General features: G+C 36.0%; 2 protein-coding genes across 2 annotated transcripts in view; one reads left to right on the plus strand and one right to left on the minus strand.

Moving 5' to 3' along the window:
- EXOC5 (exocyst complex component 5) overlaps window positions 1-4,294 on the minus strand; it is a 58,469-nt gene extending 54,175 nt beyond the window's left edge. The window contains exon 1 of the mRNA XM_069464976.1: window positions 4,062-4,294. Coding sequence (XP_069321077.1) covers window positions 4,062-4,088 — 27 coding nt within the window. The 5' untranslated portion in view covers window positions 4,089-4,294. The remainder of the gene's footprint in view (window positions 1-4,061) is intronic.
- A 148-nt stretch (window positions 4,295-4,442) lies between these two features.
- Window positions 4,443-23,458, plus strand: AP5M1 (adaptor related protein complex 5 subunit mu 1). The gene is made up of 8 exons (XM_069487254.1): window positions 4,443-4,826; window positions 9,312-9,957; window positions 14,485-14,712; window positions 16,074-16,213; window positions 16,921-17,006; window positions 17,100-17,218; window positions 20,053-20,149; window positions 22,811-23,458. The coding sequence occupies exons 1-8, from the start codon at window positions 4,753-4,755 to the stop codon at window positions 22,879-22,881; spliced, it is 1,461 nt and encodes a 486-aa protein (XP_069343355.1). The 5' UTR covers window positions 4,443-4,752; the 3' UTR covers window positions 22,882-23,458.
- Window positions 23,459-24,972: the final 1,514 nt, after the last annotated feature.

The raw sequence follows: 24,972 nt of genomic DNA on the forward strand, positions 1-24,972 counted from the left end.
ATATATAGAAAAAAAAATTAGCCGGGCATGGTGGCACATGCCTGTAGTGCCAGCTACTCGGGAAGCTGAGACAGAAGGATTGCTTGAGCCTAGGAGTTTGAGGTTGCTGTGAGCTAGGCTGATGCCACGGCACTCTAGCCCGGGCAACAGAGTGAGACTCTGTCTCAATAAAAAAAAAAACAAAAAAAAAAAAAACCTACATTTACAGGAAGAAAAGAAAATTGAACCTACAATCTTGGCATTTAGGACCTCCACAATTAAACCCCAATTTACCTTATATGCCACTCTTACTCTTCATGTGTGCTACACTCCAACCAAAATGAACACTCTCTTTATCTGTAGGGCCTACAACCCTTCCTTACGTCTTGGTCTTTACTGTCTTCTTTACTGGAAAGTCCCTCTACCCAGTTCCACAAACTCAAATCTTATGTATCCTTTGTAGATAACTCAAATGCCACCTCCTAATCCTTTCCTTATTCTACAGGTAATCTTCCCATCCTCTCAACACCTATGGCTCTTTATCTATAGACCTCTTTGACACTACTTATAACTATATTTCTAGATTATGTTGTTATATATATCTACCTGCTCTCACTCTATTTGAAATAAGGACAATTCTATGTCTAATTCAACATTTTCAAAGTATGTACCTTATAATGCACAAAATTAACAAGCAGTAGAAAGTAAAACAGTCTTGTGGTCAAAAAAAGCGTGGAAAATGAACTTCTAAAATCTTTAACATATTAAGGTATGCTATAAATCTCCAATGATTGTACCCATTTCCATAACTTATTTGGCCTCTGAACCCTTTTGGGGTATTTTTGCAGCACACTTTGTAGGACTAATATTTCTAGGGCATGCCCTTTCAGACATATAGCCTCATTAACTTTGACACCTTATCTTGAGCTTAATAGGTACTCAACAAATATTTGTTGAATAAATGAATTAACCCTAATTATCTCCCATAAACGTAGCCTACCCAGAGCAAAGGGAAGACTCTTAAAGAATGATAGGAGAGAAAAGTAGCAAATGAGAAGGCAGCATCCTCAGTGGTACAGCAAGAGAAGAATATTTACAACATATAAAGAATTTCTCACCTCAGCCACTTTGTATATATAGAAGATATAATTAATCCACACCTCAGAGGAATCCCTAGTCAGAATGTCCACCCTGAGGGGATCATTTAACACATTAACTGCCACATGAGTTGTATTTAACTCATGCTAGTTTTGAGCCCAGGGCCTCGTGAAGCATATGTAACTCACACATCTCTTTACCTTGGGAGCCACATGAACTAATTTTCAAGTTGCATATAACTTACGTACAGAAAAAAATAAAAATAACAAATTTTTCATTAAATTAGAAACGATCATTTTGTTTTCGATGTTTTGATTCTATTTTCATAATAAAACACCATGGCCCCAGGGAAAAAAATTTTTTGCCAGTGTGGCAGTCAATGTGTTAAAAACACTGCAGATGAATCCTTTCAGAAAGCTGTCAACAAGGGTTGAAACTGAGAAAGTACTCTGGGCAATTTCCAGGATAAGCACTATCACAGTAAGTGAATCATATATTACTAAATCATTTCCATGTGCTGAGGATATACACTGCAGTTTGATTTTGTTGTATGAAGTTGTTTACATTAAAAAAGGAAGAGTCATGGGACCAACAAAAAGATTTTAAAAGAGGTAGAGTTAACACAATGAAATTTCATGGGTTCAAAGCTTAATTTTGTTTTCATTTAACTTCTCTTCTTCAATGTGAAAAATGAAAGCACAATTCTACTTAATAGTGCATGAAAATCAGGATGCATAAAAACACAATATCCTTGACTACATCCTGCCTTCTGTTTCCCACAGTTCTTCGGCTGAGACTAAGAAAGGGAAGCAGGCAAAAGACACTCCCTGACTTGTCCTACAACCTAGATCCCATGGCAGAGCTACAGGAAATTGCAGCAGTGATTGAGGGGTTTTTTTTTTTTTTTTTTTTTGTTCCTCTCTCTCCTCCATCTAAAGCAAAATGGTCAACTTTTCACTTGGGAATGAAAACTTATTCAAGAGCAGAGTTCACTGTAGGGCTGGACGCATAACTATACCAGAAAAGATAAATACAGTTCATAACTATAACCATTAACACTTAATCGTAACTATTAATATGCTTTTAATTTTAATGAAGTAACAAGCTACATAAAGTCAAGAAAAAAGTCACATGAGTTAAGATCTATAAATATATTTAAATTTGTTCTAAGAACACTCTGGCGACAGGACTCAGTCTCTGTCCTCAATCTTACTGGCTGGCTATCACGTAACTGGAGTCACTAAGTTAAACCCCAGTTTGGTTCAACTACGTTATTAAATGGCAAGACCCTAGAAAATAAAATATGTATTTCTCCACCACCTCCCGTTCCCCCCTGGGGGTAAGCAGGAATCAAATATATTTTCAAATAAGTTACTGGATTCATGTGGTTAAACATTTAAAGAAAAATATACATAATATGGTCTAAGACACAAGTGCAACTGTCAAGCAGGATTAGCTCAAAAGATGGTGCCTTATGAACTGGATGACAGTATGACAGTTTTCTGTTAATAACTAGCTTGTCACGAAATGCATTTAGTAATTAAAGATTTCAAACAACTTTACAGTTTTCTAGCCTTATAAGATGTGAAAAATAAAACAAGGAACTACAGCACTACTTAGTATCGTGCCCAGAGACACAGTAAAAGTTCTTAACAAAAAGAATGTCTCTCTGCTCTCGTGTCAATAAACAAACAAATGGGACAATTTTGGAATTACAGAAATTAATGTAGTATATCTCCCAACACTTAAATCTGAGAAAATACAACTAATATTTCTTAAGTCTTTCTTGTGATTATAATCGTTCACAAATACTACCTTATTACAACTTATAACAATGGCATATGTTTTTCTCTCAACAAAAGCATTATCTATCCAAAAAGCTGGCTGAAACCCAAAATGTGGTAACAATAACAAATGTAAAGTTCCATTTGTTTTAAAAACTGTGGCATTCAAATTTTAAGCCACAAAAACTGCTGAATTTTAGGCCGAAAAAGATACAATTTTCACTTACAAAGAAATTCTCTATTGTCAATTGCAGTCTTCTCAATTACTACACTTTCGTTACTCAATGTGAAACACAAGCACACACAAAAAAAGGGTCTTTCCTTCTTTTTTCTTCACATCTGTTTTCATTTCTCTCACAGACGGAGATGCTTTATATATTTCATTGTTTTGTGGTCCAATTAGAGTTTCTATTCTTTTATTTCAAATACAACAGCTTCTTATAATGGACTTCACTAAGTTAAATTTTAAGGTTTAGATTCTGAAAACGCTCAAGGAAATACATTAGAATGCTCACTGTCTATATCACGCGTTAAGGATTCTCCAGCTTGCAGTTATGTGTTATTTTACAATACACTTAAATTCCTTAAGATCCGAACACATATTCATTTTAGTTTTGCCTCCCTTCAGTCGCAAGGGCTAAGTAGGCCTTTATTGTCCTAAAAACTAGTCCAAGCCTTTTCAAATGTAAGGGTAAAGTGACAAGCAAATGAGTGCCACTTCTAACATTTACTAATGGAATAATTACTCAACAACGAGAGTCCCAATCCCCAGGTGGCCCCCTTAGAATACTGCCGCACGGATCCAAAAGACAAGACAAGGCTCGCCCAAGCCGGGGCTCCTGGCTCCTCTTTTACCGTTCTGAATCAGCCCTTCCCACTATTCATCCGGAGTAGACATCTTCCAACGCCCGCACCTCAGAGAATCTCCCTCTCGCCCTCGCAGACAAAACTAATCCTCCGGCTTTCGGACATTCGGCTTCCCCTCCCCGCCGACCTGCCCACCTCTGCCCCAAAGCCACCCCTCCCCCATTTCACGCTCCGCCCGCGCGGACACCGGAGTCACCACCCCACCCCTTTGGTCTCGCACCTTTCTTCCGAGGGCTTCTCCAGGGCAGCGGGCAAACGCCCGCTTCGCTACCAGCCCACCTCGCTGCCTGCAACCCCCGGGCCTGCCACTCCCTGAAGAGCCGCCGGACCCACCTCGAAGAGCTCGGCCGTCGTAGCCATCCCGGCCGGCTGAGAAGCTCGCCCCGCACTGTATGCCGTCTCCGCTTCACATGCTGCGCCTCAAAGGCGCCGCGCACAGGTCCCCGCTCGGCTCGCCAGCTCCGGCTCCAGGCCGCCACGGGCTCCCCTACTCCCCACAGAGCCCAGGCGGGGCGGGAGAGCGGCCATGAAGCGAAGCTGCAGACGCCTGTCAGCTGCCTCCCGACGCCGCCCGCGCCGCTCCCATTGTCACCGCCTCATACGCCGGAAGTGGAGCTGCGCGCGCCCGGGAGGCTGTCGGGAGGGGCCGGCGAGGGAAGCCGGCAGCGGGCGAACCGAAGAGAGGCTCGTCGCTCGATTATATGAGAAACTTTGATCCTTGCGGGCCACCATCCCGGAAGTAGACTTTAGAGGAGGAAAGTCCGGGGGTTGCTGGGGATGAGTAAATTCCTCAAGGCTCAGGGTGGGGATTCTTAGAACTTTCTGTGGTATGTGTCGACGAGGGGGTGACTGAAAGGGTTTAGTCACCTCGCCTAAAGGAGCTAGCTTCTCTGCTGAGCTTGACTAGTACGTGGCGCAGGATGAGGCTCGGGGCTTCTGGTAAGAGTTCATCTGAGAAAGCCGGTCTTCGCTGTTCCTTGGTGGCGACGTTAGTTGAGATGAGCTGATGCTTTAGTGGTTTACCATGGCCCAGCGGGCAGTGTGGCTCATAAGTCACGAACCAAGAACTGCGCTTTGTGGCACCGTGAGATTCTCCAGGTAAATACAAATCCGAATTCTCAGGGAGGATGGATCAGAGGGTCGATGATGTAGCATGGTTTTGTGATGCACTGTGTCCCAGGTACGCCATGAATAGCTTCGTGACTTGGGCAAGTTACTTAACTTCTGTTTCGTCTGTTAGTAGTCCTATCTCATAATGCTGTGAGAATTTAGTAAATTGATGCCTGGCACATATTAAGCACCACAGTGTATGTTTTCTAGTATTAGTATTATTGTATCTTAAAATGAACTCCACTTGCTTAGAATTTATATGGAGATGGCAAAGAGGAAGAAAACTTATTGAGCACTAAACATTTTAGATTTTTGTACTTTCATTGATAAAATCATTGAAGGACATTTTAATCCATTCTATTGAAAAATCCTTCTTGAGCTGTGTGACTGTTACTTTCATCTTATCAATATGTGTCATTGCTAGAAATCATCAGATAGTAATTGTATTCCCTTTTTCATTGATGTAAGTTGATCTGGTCCTACTTTTAGAACTTGCCCTATTTTATTAAAATAACTCTGTGAGGAGAACTATACAATAACTCGTTGTGAAATGTGAGTGGCAATCGAGTAATCTATTTCAACCTTTATTCTCAGTAGCCACTGATAATCCTTTTTTGCCAACAATTTATTCTTCCCGAAGGAAAGCTTATGGTGAAGTAGTGTAATAGAATTGAGATTGAGGCAGGTAAAGACGGATGTTTAAATAAAAAGTTGGCTATGTGGATATGAAAAACTCATTCTTTGCAACCTAGACAGTTTTGTTACTGAGGCATCAGAGTTGGAGTTTGCCATTTTCCCCCAAGATTCCTGGCTTACATTTGTTGTAGTTTTCTGACCTCAAGTACAGGAGGTTAGTATTATAATATTCTTTAGTCCATGGTTCATCAGCCCCATTAGCCTGTTCAAGGTACCCCTCATTTTATTTATATATTCCCTTTTATCTATTTCTAACTGCTGTTCTCCTCCTCCCCCACAGGTAACTCTTATATGTTTGGTGTTATCCTTTTATTTGCATGTATTTGTGCATTTTTCAAATTACATATAATTAAGTGTGCTTTAGACTTCATTTCCTTTTGTTACCTTTATCATATTTCTCAGCACTGTGTTCAGGAAGCATCCATGTTACTTTGTGTTCATCTAGAGCAGCACTGTCCAATAGAATTTTCTACAATGATGGAAAGGGGAAATGTTCTAAATCTGTGCTGGCTAGTATTATAGCCACTAGCCACATGTGACTATTAAGCTTTTGGACTCTAGGTAGTGTAACTGAGGAACTCAATTGTTAATTTTGTTTAATGTTAATTAATTTTAATTTAAGTTTGAATAGCCACATGTGGCTAATATCTACCACATTGGGCAGTGCAGATCTAAGCTATTGCTTCTACATGCTCTGTAGTACTCCATGGTTGTTTACATCCTCCACATTTTACCTATCCCCTTCCCCAGGGATGGCCTTCCAAGTTGCCTCCAGTTCTCAGCCATCAGAAACTGCTGAAGTAGACATCCTCAGGCAGGTCCATGGGGACAAATCTATGCTGATTTTGACTACATAGTGCCAAATAATTAGTTCCTCAAAATGCTGTCACTCATCTACACACTCACTAGCAATGAGTGAGAGTTCCTGTGTCTCCATTCTCCTAACACTTAGATTCTAATTTTTGCCAATAAAGGATATCTTTTTATTTGCATTTTTCTATGTAGCAATGATTGTTAGTCCTTTGAGTTTCTTCTTCTGTGAATTGCCTGTACATATCTTCTGTTCTTTTTTTCTTTGAAAGTTGCTGTTTTTTTCCTGTTTATTTGTGTATGCTTAATATTAGTCCTATATCATTTTTAGATATTATAGATATTTTATTTTAATTTATCATTGTCGGTTAACTTTATTTTGCCCTTGATTAAACAGAAATCACTGTTTTTGATGCAATGAAAGTAGTTAGCACTTTTGGAAATTTGTTGAAGTCTTTTCTGCCATTATTTCCCAAACATATCTTTTGACAGTATCTTAACTTTACAATTTTATCTGTTATATTTAAGTCTTTAATCCATCTGTAGTCCATCTTTGAATATGGTACTAAGTAGGAATCCTGTTTTGTTCTCTATACTGTGAGCCAGTTTTCCTAACATCATCTTTCAAGCAGTATATCATTTCTTCATTAATTTATGGGCTGTTGATAAAAATTTATTATGTCCCCCATGTAAACATTGGTCTGTCTCAGTTCTATTACTTTGTCTTTCTTATGCCAATAGTATACTGTTTTTATATCTGTTGCCTTGTAGATTATCTTAATATCTCATAGAGGTTGAGATTTTTATTGCTTAAAAAAATAATTTGCTTGAAAAATTCATTCTAGGTTTCAGAATGTTTTCCCACTGTGCTCAGGATAATATTTCAGAAAAATTCAGATATGTTTGGGTGGGCTTTTCAGCATCTCTATGGAGGCAGCAAGTTGGGTTCAGGTAATTCACTTTAATTCTGTATCATTGAATGAATTAGTTAAGTTTTATTATTTTCACTTGTCTTACCTCTTAGAGCTGGTATTAGGGCTAAACTGATATGCACTGACATATTACCCATATATATGCCAAAGGCTAATGGCTGGTATTTAAGATTTAAAAAGGCAAATGATCTCACCTCTATCTAACTACTTATTTCCCACAATAAAGCTTGGTTTAGATCCTGGTTTAAAGGTTTGTTGACTAGATAGTAATAGCATCAGCTTAAGTCTGGCTTAGGTTGGTATTGTACCTCATAGTTGTAGGGCCATTTAAAATTTGAGTTCTATTTTAGAAAAGCCTAGAATAAATTTGAAATGACAGATTGAGTCCTCCAACAAAATATTGAGCACATATTGAGGCATTGTATAAGGTCCCAGATTAACTTCTTATCTTTACAATCAGTCATGAAATTTTTATACTTAAGAACTTTAGTTATCCTTTAGTTAACTAGAGAATAAGACACTGAACTAGAGTTAGTCCAAAGTTCTCTCCTATTCTTATCCAGAGACTTAGAGAAAGAAATGGCATTTACCTGCTTGGCTGTAACTGGTATGCTAGCTAATTTTTCCCCATTCTTTAACAAGAAAATGCAGCAGAATATAAATGAGTGAGGTTTACTTATACTTGAATAACTTTGAATACATTCTTATTTTTATTTTGAAAAGTCATTAATAAACATTAATATTTTATTAGTTAAAAAAACTGTTCTAGTTAGGTGTGTTTTTAACCCTTGACAAGAACTACCACCCCTTTATTTTATTTTACAAATAAGAAAATAGGCTTAGGGAAGTTAGGTGACTTACTCAAAAGTTATAAGCTAATAGATGACTTTGTTCTGGACTGTAGAATGGAAAGAGAAGGAATAGGGAAAAGCACACTTTTTGGAACTAAGAAAGTACAGTCTAACAGATTTCAGTAAATGAGTAAAAAGAGAGAAAAACGATGAATTAGTGACTTACTATTCAACCCAGAACATGCAAATCATAAAGGATTATTCAGATTTTATTCTTTTTTATTACCTAATAGTATTTTCCAAGGCCATAGAGATAAACCATTGTTACTAAAATGATCTTCCGTATTTTTGTAGGGGTTGGCCAGAAGACTCAGGGTGTCTGTTATTCACTGTAGGTTAAGTAGAATGGAACATTCCTTTTAAAATTGTAGCATCTCAACTACTGAATCTAAAATTGTAGAGGGTTAAATTGAACTACTTCTTTGGTCATACTCTACTAAGATGGAATCAGAAAAAAAAAATTTTTAAAGATGCCTAAAATGGTCCAGTTATCCACGTCTTGCTGACCAAGATGGGATCTCAGTGGCTGAGAGACAAGGATTTTTGAATTAGAATCATGTACTCTACCTACGTAAAAAATTAAATAACTAGGCCGGGCGCGGTGGCTCACGCCTGTAATCCTAGCACTCTGGGAGGCCGAGGCGGGTGGATTGCTCAAGGTCAGGAGTTCGAGACCAGCCTGAGCGAGACCCCGTCTCTACTAAAAATGGAAAGACATTATATGGACAACTAAAAATCTATATAGAAAAAATTAGCCGGGCATAGTGGCGCATGCCTGTAGTCCCAGCTACTCGGGAGGCTGAGGCAGTAGGATCGCTTAAGCCGAGGAGTCTGAGGTTGCTGTGAGCTAAGCTGACGCCACGGCACTCACTCTAGCCTGGGCAATAAAGTGAGACTCTGTCTCAACAAAAAAAAAAAAAAAAAAAAAAAAATTAAATAACTAAATTGAATTAAACATTTTCAATAATAGCTAACATACCAAGTATGAAACAGGTACGCCAGTAGGAACTTAACATGTAATATAATACTTTTTGGTTGTTGGCTTTTGTGGGTGTGTGTAAGTATTTATTTGTGTTTGTTTTATTGTTACTGTTTCCCTTGTGTCCTGGCCTTTTTTAAAATTCTTTCATTTTTGTTTTGTTTGGAAGAATCATTAATAATCTTTCTGTTTCCATAAAATGCAGACGTTATCCAACTGTTGAAAAACGAGCCAGAGTCTTCAATGGAGCAAGTTATGTGTCTATTCCTGAAGATGGTCCATTTCTGAAAGCACTACTCTTTGAACTTAGATTATTGGATGATGATAAGGACTTCGTGGAGAGTCGTGATAGCTGTTCACGCATCAATAAAACATCCATCTACGGACTCCCCATAGGAGGTGAAGAACTCTGGCCAGTTGTTGCTTTTCTGAAGAATGGCATGATATACGCTTGTGTTCCACTAGTTGAACAGACTCTGTCCCCTCGTCCACCATTAATTAGCATCAGTGGAATTTCACAAGGCTTTGAACTTCTTTTTGGGATACAGGATTTTCTTTACTCTGGTCAAAAAAATGACACTGAGCTGAGTATAAAATTGAGCCAATTGCCTGACCTGCTTCTACAGGCTTGTCCATTTGGTACCATATTAGATGCCAACTTACAGAATTCACTGGATAATATCCATTTTGCTTCTGTGACTCAGCCACAGAAACAGCCAGCCTGGAAAGCTGGAACATACAAAGGAAAACCACAAGTTTCTATTTCTATTACTGAAAAGGTAAAATCCATGCAATATGATAAACAGGATATAGCAGATACGTGGCAAGTTGTTGGAACAGTGACTTGCAAGGTGAGGTTTTCTCTGCTGTTTGCTTTATATACCATTTAACGTATATGGAGAAAAGTAAAATTTGCCAGCTGTATTTTAAATAACATTCTTGATTTTTGTCTTAAACATCAGTCTTTGGATGTTACAGTCGTATGAAATTTTAGTTATCTTTTTGCATTTCCTACCAATGATATTAGTTATCTGTTGCCATGTAATGAATTGTCTCATTACCCTCAAATAAACATTTATTATTCTCATAGTTCTTGTGGGTCAGAACTTCAGGAACAGCTTAGCTGGGAACTTCCAGTGTAGAGTCTCTCATGAGACCACAGTCAAGATTTCAGTTAGTCATCTGAAGATTTGACTGTGGCTGGAAGATCTACTTGCAAGGTAACTAACTCAGTCACATGACTGGCAAGTTGGTGGTTATTGGAGGGTGGCCCCAGTTCTTTTCCACATGGCCTCCTCAACGGGCTACTTAAATGACCTTATAACTTGGTGACTGGCTTCCCTCAAATCGAATGATCTGAGAGAAAGAAAGGGAGAGACAGGCAGAAGCTATTCTTTTTTATTACATAGACTGGAGGTCACATAGTATCACCTCCACTATTTTCTGTTCATTAGAAGCAAGTCATTAAGAGTGGTCCATATTCAAGGGGCATGGAATTAGGTTCTACCTTTTGAAAAGAGTAGTGTCAAAGAATTTGTGAACATATTTTTAAATTGTCACACCTGTTTTCCATTTTTTTTTTTTTTTTTAGAAGGAGTGAAATTGACAAATCTCTGACATGATATCTAGAATCATTTTGAAGGGCTCTTGTTTCGTTGTTGTAGTTGTTTTCCAGACAGAGTCTTGCTCTGTCTGCTGGGCTAGAGTGCCATGGCGTCAGCCTAGCTCACAGCAACCTCAAACTCCTGGGCTCAAGTGATCCTCCTGCCTCAGCCTCCTCCTGCCTTAGTCCCCCAAGTAGCTGGGACTACAGGCGCACACCACCATGCCCAGCTAATTTTTTCTATTTTTAATAGAGACATGGTCTTGCTCTTGCTTAGGGCTCAGGCTGGTCTCTAACTCCTGAGCTCAAGAGATCCTCCTGCCTCAGCCTCCCAGAGTGCTAGGATTACAGGCCTGAGACACCGTGCCTGACCTAGGGCTTTTGTTTTGTTTAAAAAAGTCAGTAGGTTGATTTAGGGTTCTCTGGTTTAAGGTTAGAAAATAGGAAAGACAATGGACATAACAGTACAGTTAGCAGTGAGTAATACCATGTCGAATAATGATCAAAAATCCTCCAGGTAAGCTTTCTACAAGTGTGTATTAATAGTATTCTCAGATGTCTTTTTTTTCCTATCTTCCTTTATTCTCTACACTTACAAATGTATACTTTTTATATATCAAACTTAATGTTGCATGGCTATGTATAAATCTTATAGGTAAAAGTAGATTTCAGAGAATTAGAATAGTCCTGACAGACAAATTTATTTTCCTTTTTAACCTTAAATTGAACTGAAGGTTTTTGTTTCTATTTTAAACTCACTTCTGTCATGGTCAAAAATATATTCCAGTTAATCATTTTATTAATTAACTACTGTAAATAGCTCCAAAATTGAGGCGTTCATGGATTATGTCATTCTTAAGTCTTAAAGTAGTTGACTCTTTTCTCTCATAAGTTCAGTGAAATAAAAATAGGAAAACTCACCATTTCTGTGGCAATAAACAGAGAATATGTTAATATCATGATATTTAAATGTCTCTGCTCATTGATAGGCTGACTCTATTTTATTGTTTATGGGAATTTCAGATTGATACCTCCTCTTAGTCCTGATACAGATTATTGTGAGGGACAACTTTCTTCTTTAGAAAACTTTCTTAAGAAAGAAAAAGGATGGAGGTATACCTTAACCTACACACTAAATGTTTCTTTAAGGTTGTATGTAAATAGTATAACTGTTAGCCAAATATTTTTTAAGTACTTCAGGAACTTAATATTTAAAGGAGTTTTATTGTGAGGCCCATTGTAAATGGAAATGATTATCTTTATTTTATCTTACTCTAGTAGAAAACCTGGTGAACCAAAAGCTAGTGGACTAAAGTTTTAGACCTCTACCACTCATTTTCTGTGTGTCTTTGCAAAAGTCATACAACTTCATGACTCTTTTCTCATTTTTGAATGAGATAAGCTCTTAGGTGCCTTCTTTTTTAATAATTCCTAGATTTTTTTAACATTCCTAGTTCTAATGTCTGGAATTTCATATACCAGATTGGTTTAAAGGGTAGTACACAGATTCCTTTTAGAATGGATATCCTCATCCTTTAGTAAATGGCTCATGATCTGGTGTCCAGATAGTGAATAATTCATTGGCAGTTTCCATAATGATTTCTGTTTTTCTGACTCCTTTAAAAATGGTAGATTGTTAGAGGATAATTTAATAAGTATAAGTAAATAATACTTTAAAATTTTAATAGTATTTGCTATTAATATTCACTTATCTCTATAAATATCTATTAAAAAAACCTACTTTTTATTCCTACTAGTTCACATATAGAAAGCGGCAGATGGTTTAAAAGTTGAAACACTAAAATATTTTTGTAAGTTTTAGTAAGGTTATTTGGCATATTTATCTTCAAATGTGATTGACATTATTGTAATTGCCACCAAAAGACCTTATAAAGGCACTAATTGTACATGATACTGTTCACAATGCCTGTCTGCTCTGTAAGTGCTTACATTGTATAGCAGATACATTCATGAATTCACACATGTCAAGCAGTAGATAAGATATGAAAAAGTGAAACATTTCATACTAGAAATAAAAAAAAACAAAAGTAGGGTCCATAATTAGAAAAAGACACCCACTGAGCAAACATTTTTTATTGTTTCCCATGCATAGAAATATGCTAGGCACTAGAGATACGAAGAAAAATATAACAGACAAGCACTTGTAGGTGGCAGACAGTTAATGTACGGTGCAGACTCTATATATGATAGTGCATTTGGAGCTAAGCGTTATACCTCCTGAGTTCCACTAACTCTTAAAATATCATGCAGGTCTAGTGAAACAAAACATATCAATAATCTTTATATGGCTCAATTAGCCAGTTTGATCCAGTGCTTTAATAGAGGTAAATGTCAAGTTAGAGTTGTGCAAAGGAAGACCCTGACTACCCACATACATGTAAATTGTTGATATGTATAAGTTATATCAAGTCTGGTTGGGTAAGAAAAAGCCACTACAAAGCTGGCTATAGTGGTATAGTCCAGCTACTTTGGAAGGTTGGGAAGGCTGAGGTGGGAGGATTGCTTAAGGCCAGAAGTTCAAGGCTGTAGTACGCTATGATGATTGCACCTGTGAATAGCCACTGCACTCCAGCCTGGACAACAAAGCAAGACCCTGTCTCTAAAAATAAATAAATTTATGGTAGTAAAGGCATTTAATATAGTAATTAGGGCTTCCTCAAGAGCTGCTGAAGGAATAAGTCTCTGATCCTCTAACTGTAGCCTTCCAGAAACAATAACTAATTACTTCAATCTGGAAATCTGGAGTCTGGAGTAGATGAGAAACCAGAGTTCACAGAGAAGTCTGAGAAGCTGCCATGTCTGTCTGTTAAAACCTCAAAGTGGGAATTCAAGGAAAGGTTTGTGAAAGTGCTGCATGTTGCCACCACAGCCTTAAAGTAGAAGCTCAAGGACAGGTCTGCGAAGCTGTGATATCTGGCTTCCATGACCTCCCAAGAATAAGGGCTTCCCCTTACCTTCTCCCCTCTGAATCTGTCATGAGTACCTATCATTGGCAAAATAACTCAAACCACATAGGAAAGCAGATGCTGAGTTTCTCTGTCTGGCAAAGGAATGTGGAGGTGATAATACAAAATGTAAGGCTTCACACAAAACATCAAATAAGCTAAGACACAAAGAATGAAAGAGTTTATAGGAGAAAAGAACAATGTAGCTGGAGGGAATAGCACATGCAGAGGTGTATATGGAAGTATAAGACTATGATTTATTCAAAGAAATGCAAGAATCCAATATGTCTACACTGTAAGTTACAGGGTAAAAAATGATTAAGGAAGTAGATGAGAGCCAAACAATGAAAGGCTTAAAAAGTAATACACAACCAAAGGAGAACTATTGAAAGGATTTGAGCATGGATACAATATAACAAAAATTATGTTTCATTTAGATAGTTACAGCATTGGTAGAAGGTGGACTGATTAGAGGAATGCAAGTCTAGATATGCTTAGAGGGCTGTGACAGAAATTGTAAGGGCATGTACCAGTATGGTTGCAACAGAAATAAAGAGAAGTCAGTGGATTTAAAATATCTTTTTAAGAGTTTTAGAGGTAAACATAGGGGTCTCCGAAGGTTCTTCTGGTCTCTAGGTGTCTGAAATATGATAAAAAACCATTAATCAGAACATAGAAAGCAAGGAGAACAGTACCTAGAGAGGAAAGTGAATTAGGTTGAGGAAAATGACTTTGATAAATTCAGAAAAGCCCCAATCAGATATTTGCTTCTAAGATGTTGGTAATATCCATTTCTGTTTATATTGCAGTGTGATTTGGAAGGAATCATGCCAAATGTTACCATCAGCTTGAGTCTCCCCACCAATGGATCTCCACTTCAAGATGTTTTAGTTCATCCTTGTGTGACTTCTCTTGACTCTGCCATTCTGACCTCTAGTAGCATTGATGCAATGGATGATTCTGCATTTAGTGGGCCTTACAAATTTCCATTTACTCCACCTTTAGAGTCATTCAACTTATGCTACTACACTTCCCAGGTAAACACCTTTGGGAAAGTTGAGACTTTGTTAATCTTTAAATACTGTTGATAAACAAATCATTTGTACTGTTGGTCCAAATGAGAACTTTTCCTGAGTTATATACCAGACAATAATTGATGAATGAAAATGAAGATTTAGTTCTTTGAAAAGGATACCTCTTGTCTCTAATGTCTGTAACTATTTGTAAATAGTTTTCAAAGTCATTGAATTTATTTTTTTAATGTTCTCTAATAAGGAGTCCATGGCCATAGGATAGATCCTGGCATGACTTTTAGTCGTGGTTTTAACCATGAACATAAAATACCTGTAATCTCAGGCAACCTGAGTTACAAATAGATAATGTTACTATTAGCTATTGATTGCTTATTGAATAACTGCTGTGTGTCAGACATTGTCGTAGGCACTTAACATGTATTTTCTCCAGTACCTTTAGCAATTCTCAAGGAAGCTATTATTATCCCCATTTTACTATGAGGAGAGTCTCAGAGAAGTTAAGTGACTTGCAATAAATCATATTAACTGTTAAGTGGCACAGCCTGAATTTGAACCCAAATTTTCTAGACTCCTAAACCTTTTTGTACTATACCATTTGTCTTTTGTCCTAGTTGTGAATTAGTAGGTTGGAAAAACCTACTCAAGGTAACTTATGTAGAGGGAATTTATTTTGAGAATGCAACAGGCAATCTCATTGTCACTCAAGGATAAGAAAAGAAGTACACCCAGGTCGGACTGGGACTAGAAAAAGAAAAAATCAGTCTATACTGAGGATCCACATTGTCTGTCTCTTCTCTGCTTCTCAGTCTCCTCTTTCAGCCTGCTTTCTCTGCTTGCACACGACCTTACAGCTCTAGGATCTATACTGTATAAGTAGAGTCTCTCTGTGTCTTATTTCAACTATATCAGAAAGAATGATTGGCTCACCTCAGCCTACAGATTGTTTTCCCTTCAGTCAGTTATTGATGACCAGTGGAGCAAACTGCTGCTGAGCTAGGGGCTTGGGGGAGTCACAGGTACAAATGGAGCAGCGGGAACTGCGGGCAGGGTGACAATGATCAGTATGTCTAGTGAACGTCAGAGAACCTGGAGAAGGGGAGCCTGGACAAGCAAGAGTAGAGACAAGAATATATTGTATACCTTTGTAAAGCCCTTTTCTCGTCTCTGAGAACAGAATATAGATCCCATAGAATGAACATAAATTCATCAGTGCTATTACCAAAACAACTTGGAGTAACCCATGAGTCATTAAAGGCATATCTATATATGATGACTATATTACTGCAAGACTCTTTTCTCACTATTGCTATTTTAGACCCACTAACTTGAGAATTATATAAAAATTTATTTATCTTTGTTTTCAGGTCCCTGTCCCACCAATTTTGGGTTTTTATCAAGTGAAAGAGGAAGAAATACAGCTAAGAATAACAGTTAATTTAAAACTTCATGAAAGTGTGAAAAATAATTTTGAATTCTGTGAAGCTCATATACCTTTTTATAATAGGTAGGAATAAAATAACATGATGCCATGATTTCTGTCTTAGTACATTCCCAGTGCCCCACAATAAATTATTTGTTTTTGTTTTTTACCTTATTTTTAAGTTCAAACTAATTTTGTGTTATTTAAGTGAATGCTGATTCTGAACCAAAACGTAGTCATAAGGATAATCTCTTTGCTGATATATATGTCTTCATTTTTCTGCTTAAACTTGCCAGTTAATTATAAACTTAAGCCAATGTAGCTTCCTTAGGGGTTATTTTACTCCTGGCTTTATTTCTAGCAATTTCTCTTTATTCTGCATACAAGCCAAGCCCAACTATCAACAACCTGGTGAATTGTAAGATTACTTCCTCATCACTTTTACTTTTACTCTCCAGCATAGTTCTTTTCAAAGTATGTTTCAAACTAAATGTATAATAAAATTATAGTTTAAATGTTATGTCAACCCATGTGACTATATTAATCATGCTATATGATTTTTAAGTTGTCTTTAGAATTAATAATGAAATGTATATCATCCCCAAAGATGTTTATGTGGTTTGTGGTGTTTTTGAAGATGTAATATTCATTATCTGTTCTAGTATGCAAACTTAAATATAGCTCTGCTGTCCTTGAATTAAGTAACAGTAACAAGATTTAACTTAAATCTCTTAACACTATTATATCTGTGATTATTTTTTCTTTCTATTTTGTCCTTTCCTTTTTTAAAGAGGTCCAATCACACATTTGGAATACAAAGTTAGTTTTGGCCAACTTGAAGTATTTAGAGAGAAAAGCTTACTGGTCTGGATTATTGGTAAGCAAGGGTTTGTATATTGATTTTTTTTTTTTAATTTGCTGTAGAATCTACTTAATTTAGAATAGTTGATTGGTATATTTGTGTTTTTAGGCCAGAAGTTCCCAAAATCAATGGAAATTAGTCTTTCTGGAACTGTAACTTTTGGAGCCAGGAGCCATGAGAAGCAACCATTTGACCCAATTTGTATTGGAGGTACAGCATATTTAAAGGTAAACTTATTTATATGGCTCACTATGATAGAATCCCTTCCTTTGTTTCTAAATTGCGTACATCTAGTTGATTTTTAATGTTTTCCACCAATTTGGGGGGGATTCTGTTCTTTTTGTCTGGGCTAAGTCCTTTTTTAGGTTGTTCGGTACTAGTCACTTTTCTGTTTCACTTAATAATTAAAAAAATTTAAGGGCGCCAGGCACAGGGTACATGCCTGTAGTCCCAGCTACTCAGGAGGCTGAGGTGGGAGGATTGTTTGAGCCCAGGAGTTCAATGCTATAATACACTGTGATTGTGCCTGTGGATAGCCACTACATCACCCTGGGCAACATAGTGAGACCCAGTTTCTTAAAAAAAAAAATTTAAGGGAAACAGGTAAGTATAACCTAAATAGCCCAACTAGCCTAATTCTACCTAGTTCTTGGTTATCAAATTCAAGATTTGTATACAAAAAATATGAGATTTAGTCTTTGCCCTCTAGGGATTTTTCAATGACACACCTCAGTAATTTATCAATGCTAACTGCTTTTGGTGTTTCAAGGAATGAGTAAGCAGTTCTGGCCCAAGCGGTCAAGGTAAGCTTTGCAGTGGAGATGAGTTTAAGCAAAACTCCAAGGCCTAGATAAGCATGAGTTGAAGAGTGACCAACATTTGTTTAGGTAAAGAAATGATTTAAAAGACTGAAGGAGTATAAACAAAGCATGCTTAGGAACCAGTACTAGAAACAGTAGTACTATATGAAGCTGGATAGGTAATTTTGGTTTGGATTATAGAAGATTTGAATTTGACTTTTATTCCTTTGGTTGATAATATAGTTTTTTTGGGGGGGGTAGTCTTCCACAAAGTGGTACATTGTGAATATCAATCTGGAATGAGTATGAGGAAGGTGAGTGAATAAACTAGAGACAAAGCATTTTATGGCTCTGTATTAATATTCCAGATGAATGGTAATAATAAGTTAACGATGCCAAGCTAGTGTAGTGTCAGCAGAAAGAGAAAGGAAGGGAGAAAAAGTAAGGGACTGCTGCAAGAGCCATGATAAAAGTAAAGCCTTGACCACTAATTAAATGAAGAGATAAAAATAATTATAAGTCAAAGATGGTGTTGTTTAAAAAAGTATGTAATTTAAACCAAACTTGTTGCTCTAAGAGGGTAGAGACATGTGAATTTCATTCATTCATTGTTTTGTCCAAAACATCTAGTCCAGTACTTAGCACACAAGTATTTGCTGAGTAGATGAATATGCTTAAAGGAAAATTCTGATATGGAGAAAGTTGGGAGGGAATGAGTTTCGTATCATATTTGTTGCTGGTAATAGCAACATATCCCGATGTAAGTATCCAGTGGGTAGCTAAAAAACCTAAAGCTTGATTCTCAAGAGAGAGCTCAGCTATATATAAGGAATTAGGATTTAGCCACAGAAAGAAAACAATTGAGGCAGTAGAAATGAATAATATCAGAAAAAGATAAGAGAAAATATGGGGAAGATTCAGAAAAAGCAATGAGAGAATTGAAGGAGTGATCAGAAAGGTAGTAGGAAAACCTAAATAGAATGGTATTAAAAAAACAAAGAAGTAAGTTTGGAATCTATACACAGAGACAATTTGGGGGAAGTGGTAGTGAAGTCAGAAGAATACTGGTGATAATTCATTTTTTCTACCTTGGCTTCACCTGTGTCCACAAGCTTTGTTTTAAGGATTATGATAAAAATTCCTACTTCCGATATCTTTTAGAAAAAATGTGAGGTGTTAACACATTGTATGTCCTTCAAAGGTAGGAGTTATGATTTTTCTATTCATTTCCATCACCTAACTAGTTACAGTCTCATTGAAGGCATGCATTACCTATTTATATTCATTCATTGACTAAATGAGTTTTATAATATCTCAGTCAAGTGGAAATCAACCTTGTCATAACTTCCAGCATTCAGAATTATACCAAACATGCAAGCAAAAACCCTTTACTATCAGAGATAATTTGAGTTGCAATAGGGAAAAACATTGCTGAGATCTGAAAGTTACATCACATTCTAAATCACATCCTATGCATGTGATCAGTTAGTTTCACAGTTAAAGGAAAAAGTTAGGAAATGGGAAAAAATTGCAGGGAAGGGAGAGATAGGAGGAAAAAAGTACAGAAAAGATATCAGGATGTTGCTAAATCAGGAGCATTTAGCAGCAGAGGTGAGGAGAACCACAGCAAAAGGAGACTGGAGCTCCATAAAACAGACCTTTTTATAGTTCATGTGAATGCATGGTAACACAAGGTAAACTGATATTTCTGTTTTAGTAATTACATTTTCATGTTTTGCTAGAAGGTGATTACGTTCTGTTCCTGCCTGTAAAAGAATTATGATCTGAAGTATATCATAACCACATAGCTGTAGGGATAGAAGAGAATATGCAGTATACTAGACAGCACAGGGGAAGGAGCACCAGCCTTTGGAGTCAGGTCTGAGTTCAAATGCCAGCTCTGCAACGTACATGCTGGGATGCTGTTTGCCTCTATCTCTGAACCTCAGTTTCCTCATTTGTAAAAAGGGGTACCTTGCAGTATGGATTAGTATTCATGTTAGTGAAGTGCCTGGTATGTGTTAAGCACTTCAAAGTTACAAACTTAAAAGAAATGACCCTAATGCAAAGAGGATAAAAGTGTGTGTACACATAATATATGTATGTGATTGCACACACACACACAATTCATGTTTAATACTTGTGATTTTTATTTTGTGAACTGTGTGAGATAAATTCCCTAAAATTGTGTCAAGAGAAAAAATGTAACCATCCTTTTTACATAATCTCCTCAACTTGATATATCTCTCTCCTTTTTCTAGCTTCATTTTAGGATCTTAGATTATACACTCACTGGGTGTTACGCAGATCAACATTCAGTTCAAGTGTTTGCATCAGGAAAACCAAAAATAAGTGCACGTAAGTTATACGGATTCAGAATAAATTAAGGGAATTAAGATGGTGTTACATAGTTATTACCTAAAGTAAAAATTATAACGTAATTGAACTTAGAAATTGGAGAGTAATTTCGATTTATAAAATTCTGGCCTGATTCCACCGTGCATAACAGTTTGTATACTTTACACTGCCTTCTGCCTTCTCCTATTTATAAAATGGTCTGGGTGAGCAAGGATTGAGATAGAGGTGACCTTTAGTGTAAAGTTGGATTTGTTTTTCTCTGGGTATAATAAACTCTTTTATTTAGAGTTGGGTCACAGGGATTTTGGTGTTGGACAGACAGGGGTTTGAGTCTGACTCAGACATTTTACTAGCTGTGTAACTTTGGGCAAGTTAGTAAACTTCTTGAAGTTATAGTTTCCTCATCTATAAAATGGAAATAATAGTGTTCCTTTCCTTAGAATTGTTATGAGATTTAAAAAAGATTATATTGCATGCACTTAACATGATGTTTTAGCATATAGTATGGATTCAGGAGATGTTAGATATGGTGATTATTTAAAATTTAAAGTATTTTTAGCAAATGTAATCAATAAGCATAATTTAGTGCCTTCTCTATTCTACCAATCGGAGAGCAATAGAAAGATATTCCTGCCTTCAGTGTGTTTATTGGTTGGTTTAAGAATATATATATATATGTACATATATATGAGAAACAAATGAAAATATAGGGAAACAAAAAGTAACTTATAAATGCATTCAAAATTATTTAAATCAGATCAAATACATGTATATGACATAGAACAGAGAAGTAGCTAGCATGAGATAAAGTTAGCTAAATTTTAGCAGAAACTTTTTGCCTCATATATTAAGGAGAATAAATCTATTATATATTTAGATAAGAATAATCCCAATTTATAAAAACTGTTATATTTAGATAAGTATTTCTTAAAGTAAGGATTAGGATCTGTAAAATAGGAAGAATCAGACAGGACTCTGTACCTGAATGTTTCAAGAGAATTACTGAACTTAGAACTGTGGAATTCTAAGCAATTAATTGTGAATGGCAATAATAAGTTCTATGTAATGTAACCAGAATAAGCCAATATTGTTTACTTCCCTAGGCTTTCTCAGTTTTGTTTTATATCACTTTTTGTTGTTTTTTTTAAAAGCATAAATGTAAAAGAGTACTACTAATGCATTTGCTTTTTTATGAAGGCTATAATAGACAAGCCAGTGGTTTTGTCTAAGGCAAATAGACCAATATTTTGGATTGTGTCTATGAGATACTGAATGCAAACAGACCAATGTTTTAGATTGTCTGTGGGAAATATGTTGTCTCTTTAGGTGTACCTAAAATATTTTAAGTATTTTATTAATATTAACTAAACATATTGCAGTAATTTTCAGAAAGCATAATATAGGATGGAAAGTCTTAGTAATATACTTGCTTCTTAATACAAAATGTATTGAATGAAAGAGCTCATTTTAAATAAATCATTATGACCAGTCTTTTCTTTCTTTTGTCTATCAGTTTCCAGAACGTGGCTGCCAGTTTGTGCAACTGTGTAAAACCTTTATTTATGCCCTCATCTTGACAATAAAAATCTATATTCATAATATACAACTTAGTTCTGAAAATAGTTTAGTGACAATAATGCTAATTTAAATAATAATGGCTTATGTTTATTGCTTGCTATGTGCCAGGCAGTATTCTAAGTGTTTTATGTATATTAACTCATTAATCCTCACAGCACCCTATGTAAGTGTTGTTATCTTCATTTTACAGATGAGGGCACTAATGGAACAGAGAGATTAGGGTCATAGCTAGTAAATGGCAGAACTGGAAATCAAACTCATGCAGTCTGGCACTAGAGCCTCTCCACTTAACAGTACGGCCTGTTGCCTCTCAATGTTACTTGGTTCTCAAACTTAAAAAAAAAAAAAAAAAAAAAAAGACAAGATAATATATCCTACATTCTTTCAATTATGAGGAAGGGCATGAAGAAAAAAGGAAGAAAAGGCTGAATTAGATTTTTAGTGATATATGTATAATACTAAGAATTTACATGAGTCTAACTCCAAATGAACATTATTATCTCAATTTTACAAATCAGAAAACTTTATTCAAAGAGGTTGCCATTTGTCCAAAGTTACAAAGCTATTTTTAAAAAGGCTTAAATTCAGTCAGAACTATTAATAAGAAATCAGTGAAGCAACCTATATAGAATGTTGGTAGAAAGTTGGCTATTGATTTCTCTCTCTGATACTTCCAATGAGTAAAGAATAGCAAGACCAGAATCAGGACCCTGGTGAAGAGGTTACAGAAGGGAAACCAATAAAGAATTTTTTAATGTTTTTGAAGTTAAAGTAATGGTTTACAAGAAACAGAATTTGGGGAAAATGTGAGGATAAAATTGGCAGATTTGGCATGGCATAAATGAGGGATATTTTATACAAGCTCGAAGATAGATTGGTCAAATGTTTACTGTTGTAAAGCAGTAAAAGTTATAATAAAGCCTTGATAAAGTAGAATTAAAATGAATATTTCAAAGCATTGCCTTGAAATGATTACATTCCGCAATTTCAAAAAATCATGACTTTTGCTCTCTTGTTGAATTTTTAATGCTAAGGTAAAATAATCTTATAATTAATTTCTTTTTCTTTTTCTTTTTTTTTAAGACCGGAAACTAATTTCTTCTGATTATTACATCTGGAATTCTAAAGCCCCTGCTCCAGTAACATATGGATGATTATTACTGTATTTTCTCATGTTTAAATGGAATTTATACAATAGTAACATAGCTTAAATGAAACCATGATTTTACTTGATTTAATGTGTTCAGTTTATATAATTTGAAAGAACATTTTAAAGGCTAATGTCTCCAATTTTTTCACCCTTTGATTTTATGCCAGTATAAGTAGAACACAAAAAAGTAGTGAGTCAATTTGGCTTATTTTAGACTAGTCCTGGGTCATCCTGCCACCATGTTCATTTCTGCCTCTGTGGCAGACATTGCTAATCAATCACAATCCTTTTTCTATATAAACCTTCCTGGATAAGGGTCAGGCTCCTTCTCAGTGGAGAGATTTGGGCAGCTGCTCCCAACGGAATGCAGATGACATGCAATATAAAAATTATTTGCTCTTCCAAACCTCAGTACTAAGGTCCTACTACCATGTGTTGTCACTATGTTAAGAAACAACTATAAAGTTCCTGAAGAAACAGCCAATGGAGACAAAGGAAAATTATTTAAATAGTAACCTGTTCTTAACCAGAACTATCCTATTGACTAATAAAGATCTGCATAATTCTATTCAAGGTGTTTATCTCTGTTCTAGAGTTACTTTCTAAGTAAGCTTGTTAATCTACTACAATAACATTTTGCTTAGGATGTCAGTAGGCATATTAAGGTGGATGGGATACCTTCCGAAGATGAGCATAGTGTTTTGTGATCATTTAATGTCTGCAGCTAAATTTTAAAGATAATTTAGTATATTGCTTTTTGTGTTTTATTAAATTAAAATTCATTAATGAATGAATTCAGGTAAAAATTCAAAAGCCATTCTGTGTGTAAAGAGTATCATTTAATCTTATTTTAGTCTCACATAGCATATCTCTTTAAATTTGTCACTGTCTTTTTCTTATTACCATTCTATTGATTTCTTCAAAAACAGACTAGTTATACTCTACCTGTCTCTACAATTACATGTCATATTGTTTTCAGAGCAGTTCATTGTCAAGTTGGACTTTAAGTGACCGTTCAAGAAAAGATGAAATCTCAAGATCCTCAAAATTTAATTCATGTCAAGATTCTTTTTACAGAACAGAATTTAGAAGTGTTATAAAAAATATGCATTACAGATTAATATTCAATTCAAGTATATCTTAGGTTCTATTTTTTAATGAGTCTCCTAAGGAAGAGCTTAGAAAAAGCTGCTAACTCCTTGAAAGAGAGCTATGATAGTTTGAAGGGATTGTGCATATAAATTTAGGATTTGAAATATGATTTTTTAATTAAGGTCAATCCTTCTCATTATAAACTCTTATTTTCTGCAAAGCATTATCACGGCATAAGGTTCTATGTTCAAAATTATCTCAAGTAACAAAGAAAAGAGAATAACTGCCTGACCAAGACTTTAACTTGTTATTCTAGCTTAATCATAGATAATCAGTAGTAAAAACTTTCCTTTTGAAAGAAGAAAGTATCATTGCCCATGAGTTATTTGATCTCTCTTAAACTCAGAAAAAGCGTAATGTTTCACTAAAGTTAATATGTTACATTCATGTTAATGCAGCTGTTTGGAAATCTTGATTGTATAAATGTTTACCAAATACACAGAGGTAAGCAGGAACCATTTATCTAGTAAGTAGACAGAGATTTAATATAATAATCCCCTAGGCAAAACTTTCTTTATAAACAATTAGAAAAACCAGTGAATCTTTGATTTGACATTTCTAGAAACCTGAGGAAAATCTAGGGGGTCCTGGAGAAGTGATGAGATGATGGGGAACCTGATGCCATCTGTTGCCATTTCATTCTAACATAACACCACAGAACTAAACCAATTCAGGTTTTCATCCCAATGAGATCAGCTGGGCACACTGTGATGCCTTTGATTTTGTCTAGAAACCTGTCACTTCAGGATAATTTCTGAAGACAAAGTCTGTTTCCCGTTTGGTAGGTGACCTGTTTAATGTTTTCCCTATGTCTGGGAACTCCTTAGTGTAATTAGCGACCTTTGAACCCCACAACTAATCCTGAGCTATTTTGTATTCCTTACTCATCTTTAAGGCTGGACCTTTCTTTTCTTCAGAGTCCACTGCCACAATTAAAGAAGAA

The sequence above is a fragment of the Eulemur rufifrons genome, chromosome 2, assembly GCF_041146395.1.
Source record: "Eulemur rufifrons isolate Redbay chromosome 2, OSU_ERuf_1, whole genome shotgun sequence".
NCBI classification, from domain to species: domain Eukaryota; kingdom Metazoa; phylum Chordata; class Mammalia; order Primates; family Lemuridae; genus Eulemur; species Eulemur rufifrons.

What these genes read in the sequence shown, in the direction of transcription:
- AP5M1 (XM_069487254.1), top strand. Translation starts at nt 4,753, where the DNA reads ATGGCCCAGCGGGCAGTGTGGCTCATAAGTCACGAACCAAGAACTGCG. An exon ending in GGCACCGTGAGATTCTCCAG is followed by an intron (nt 4,827 to 9,311) that starts GTAAATACAAAT and finishes CATAAAATGCAG; the next exon opens with ACGTTATCCAACTGTTGAAA. An exon ending in GAGGTACAGCATATTTAAAG is followed by an intron (nt 17,219 to 20,052) that starts GTAAACTTATTT and finishes TCCTTTTTCTAG; the next exon opens with CTTCATTTTAGGATCTTAGA.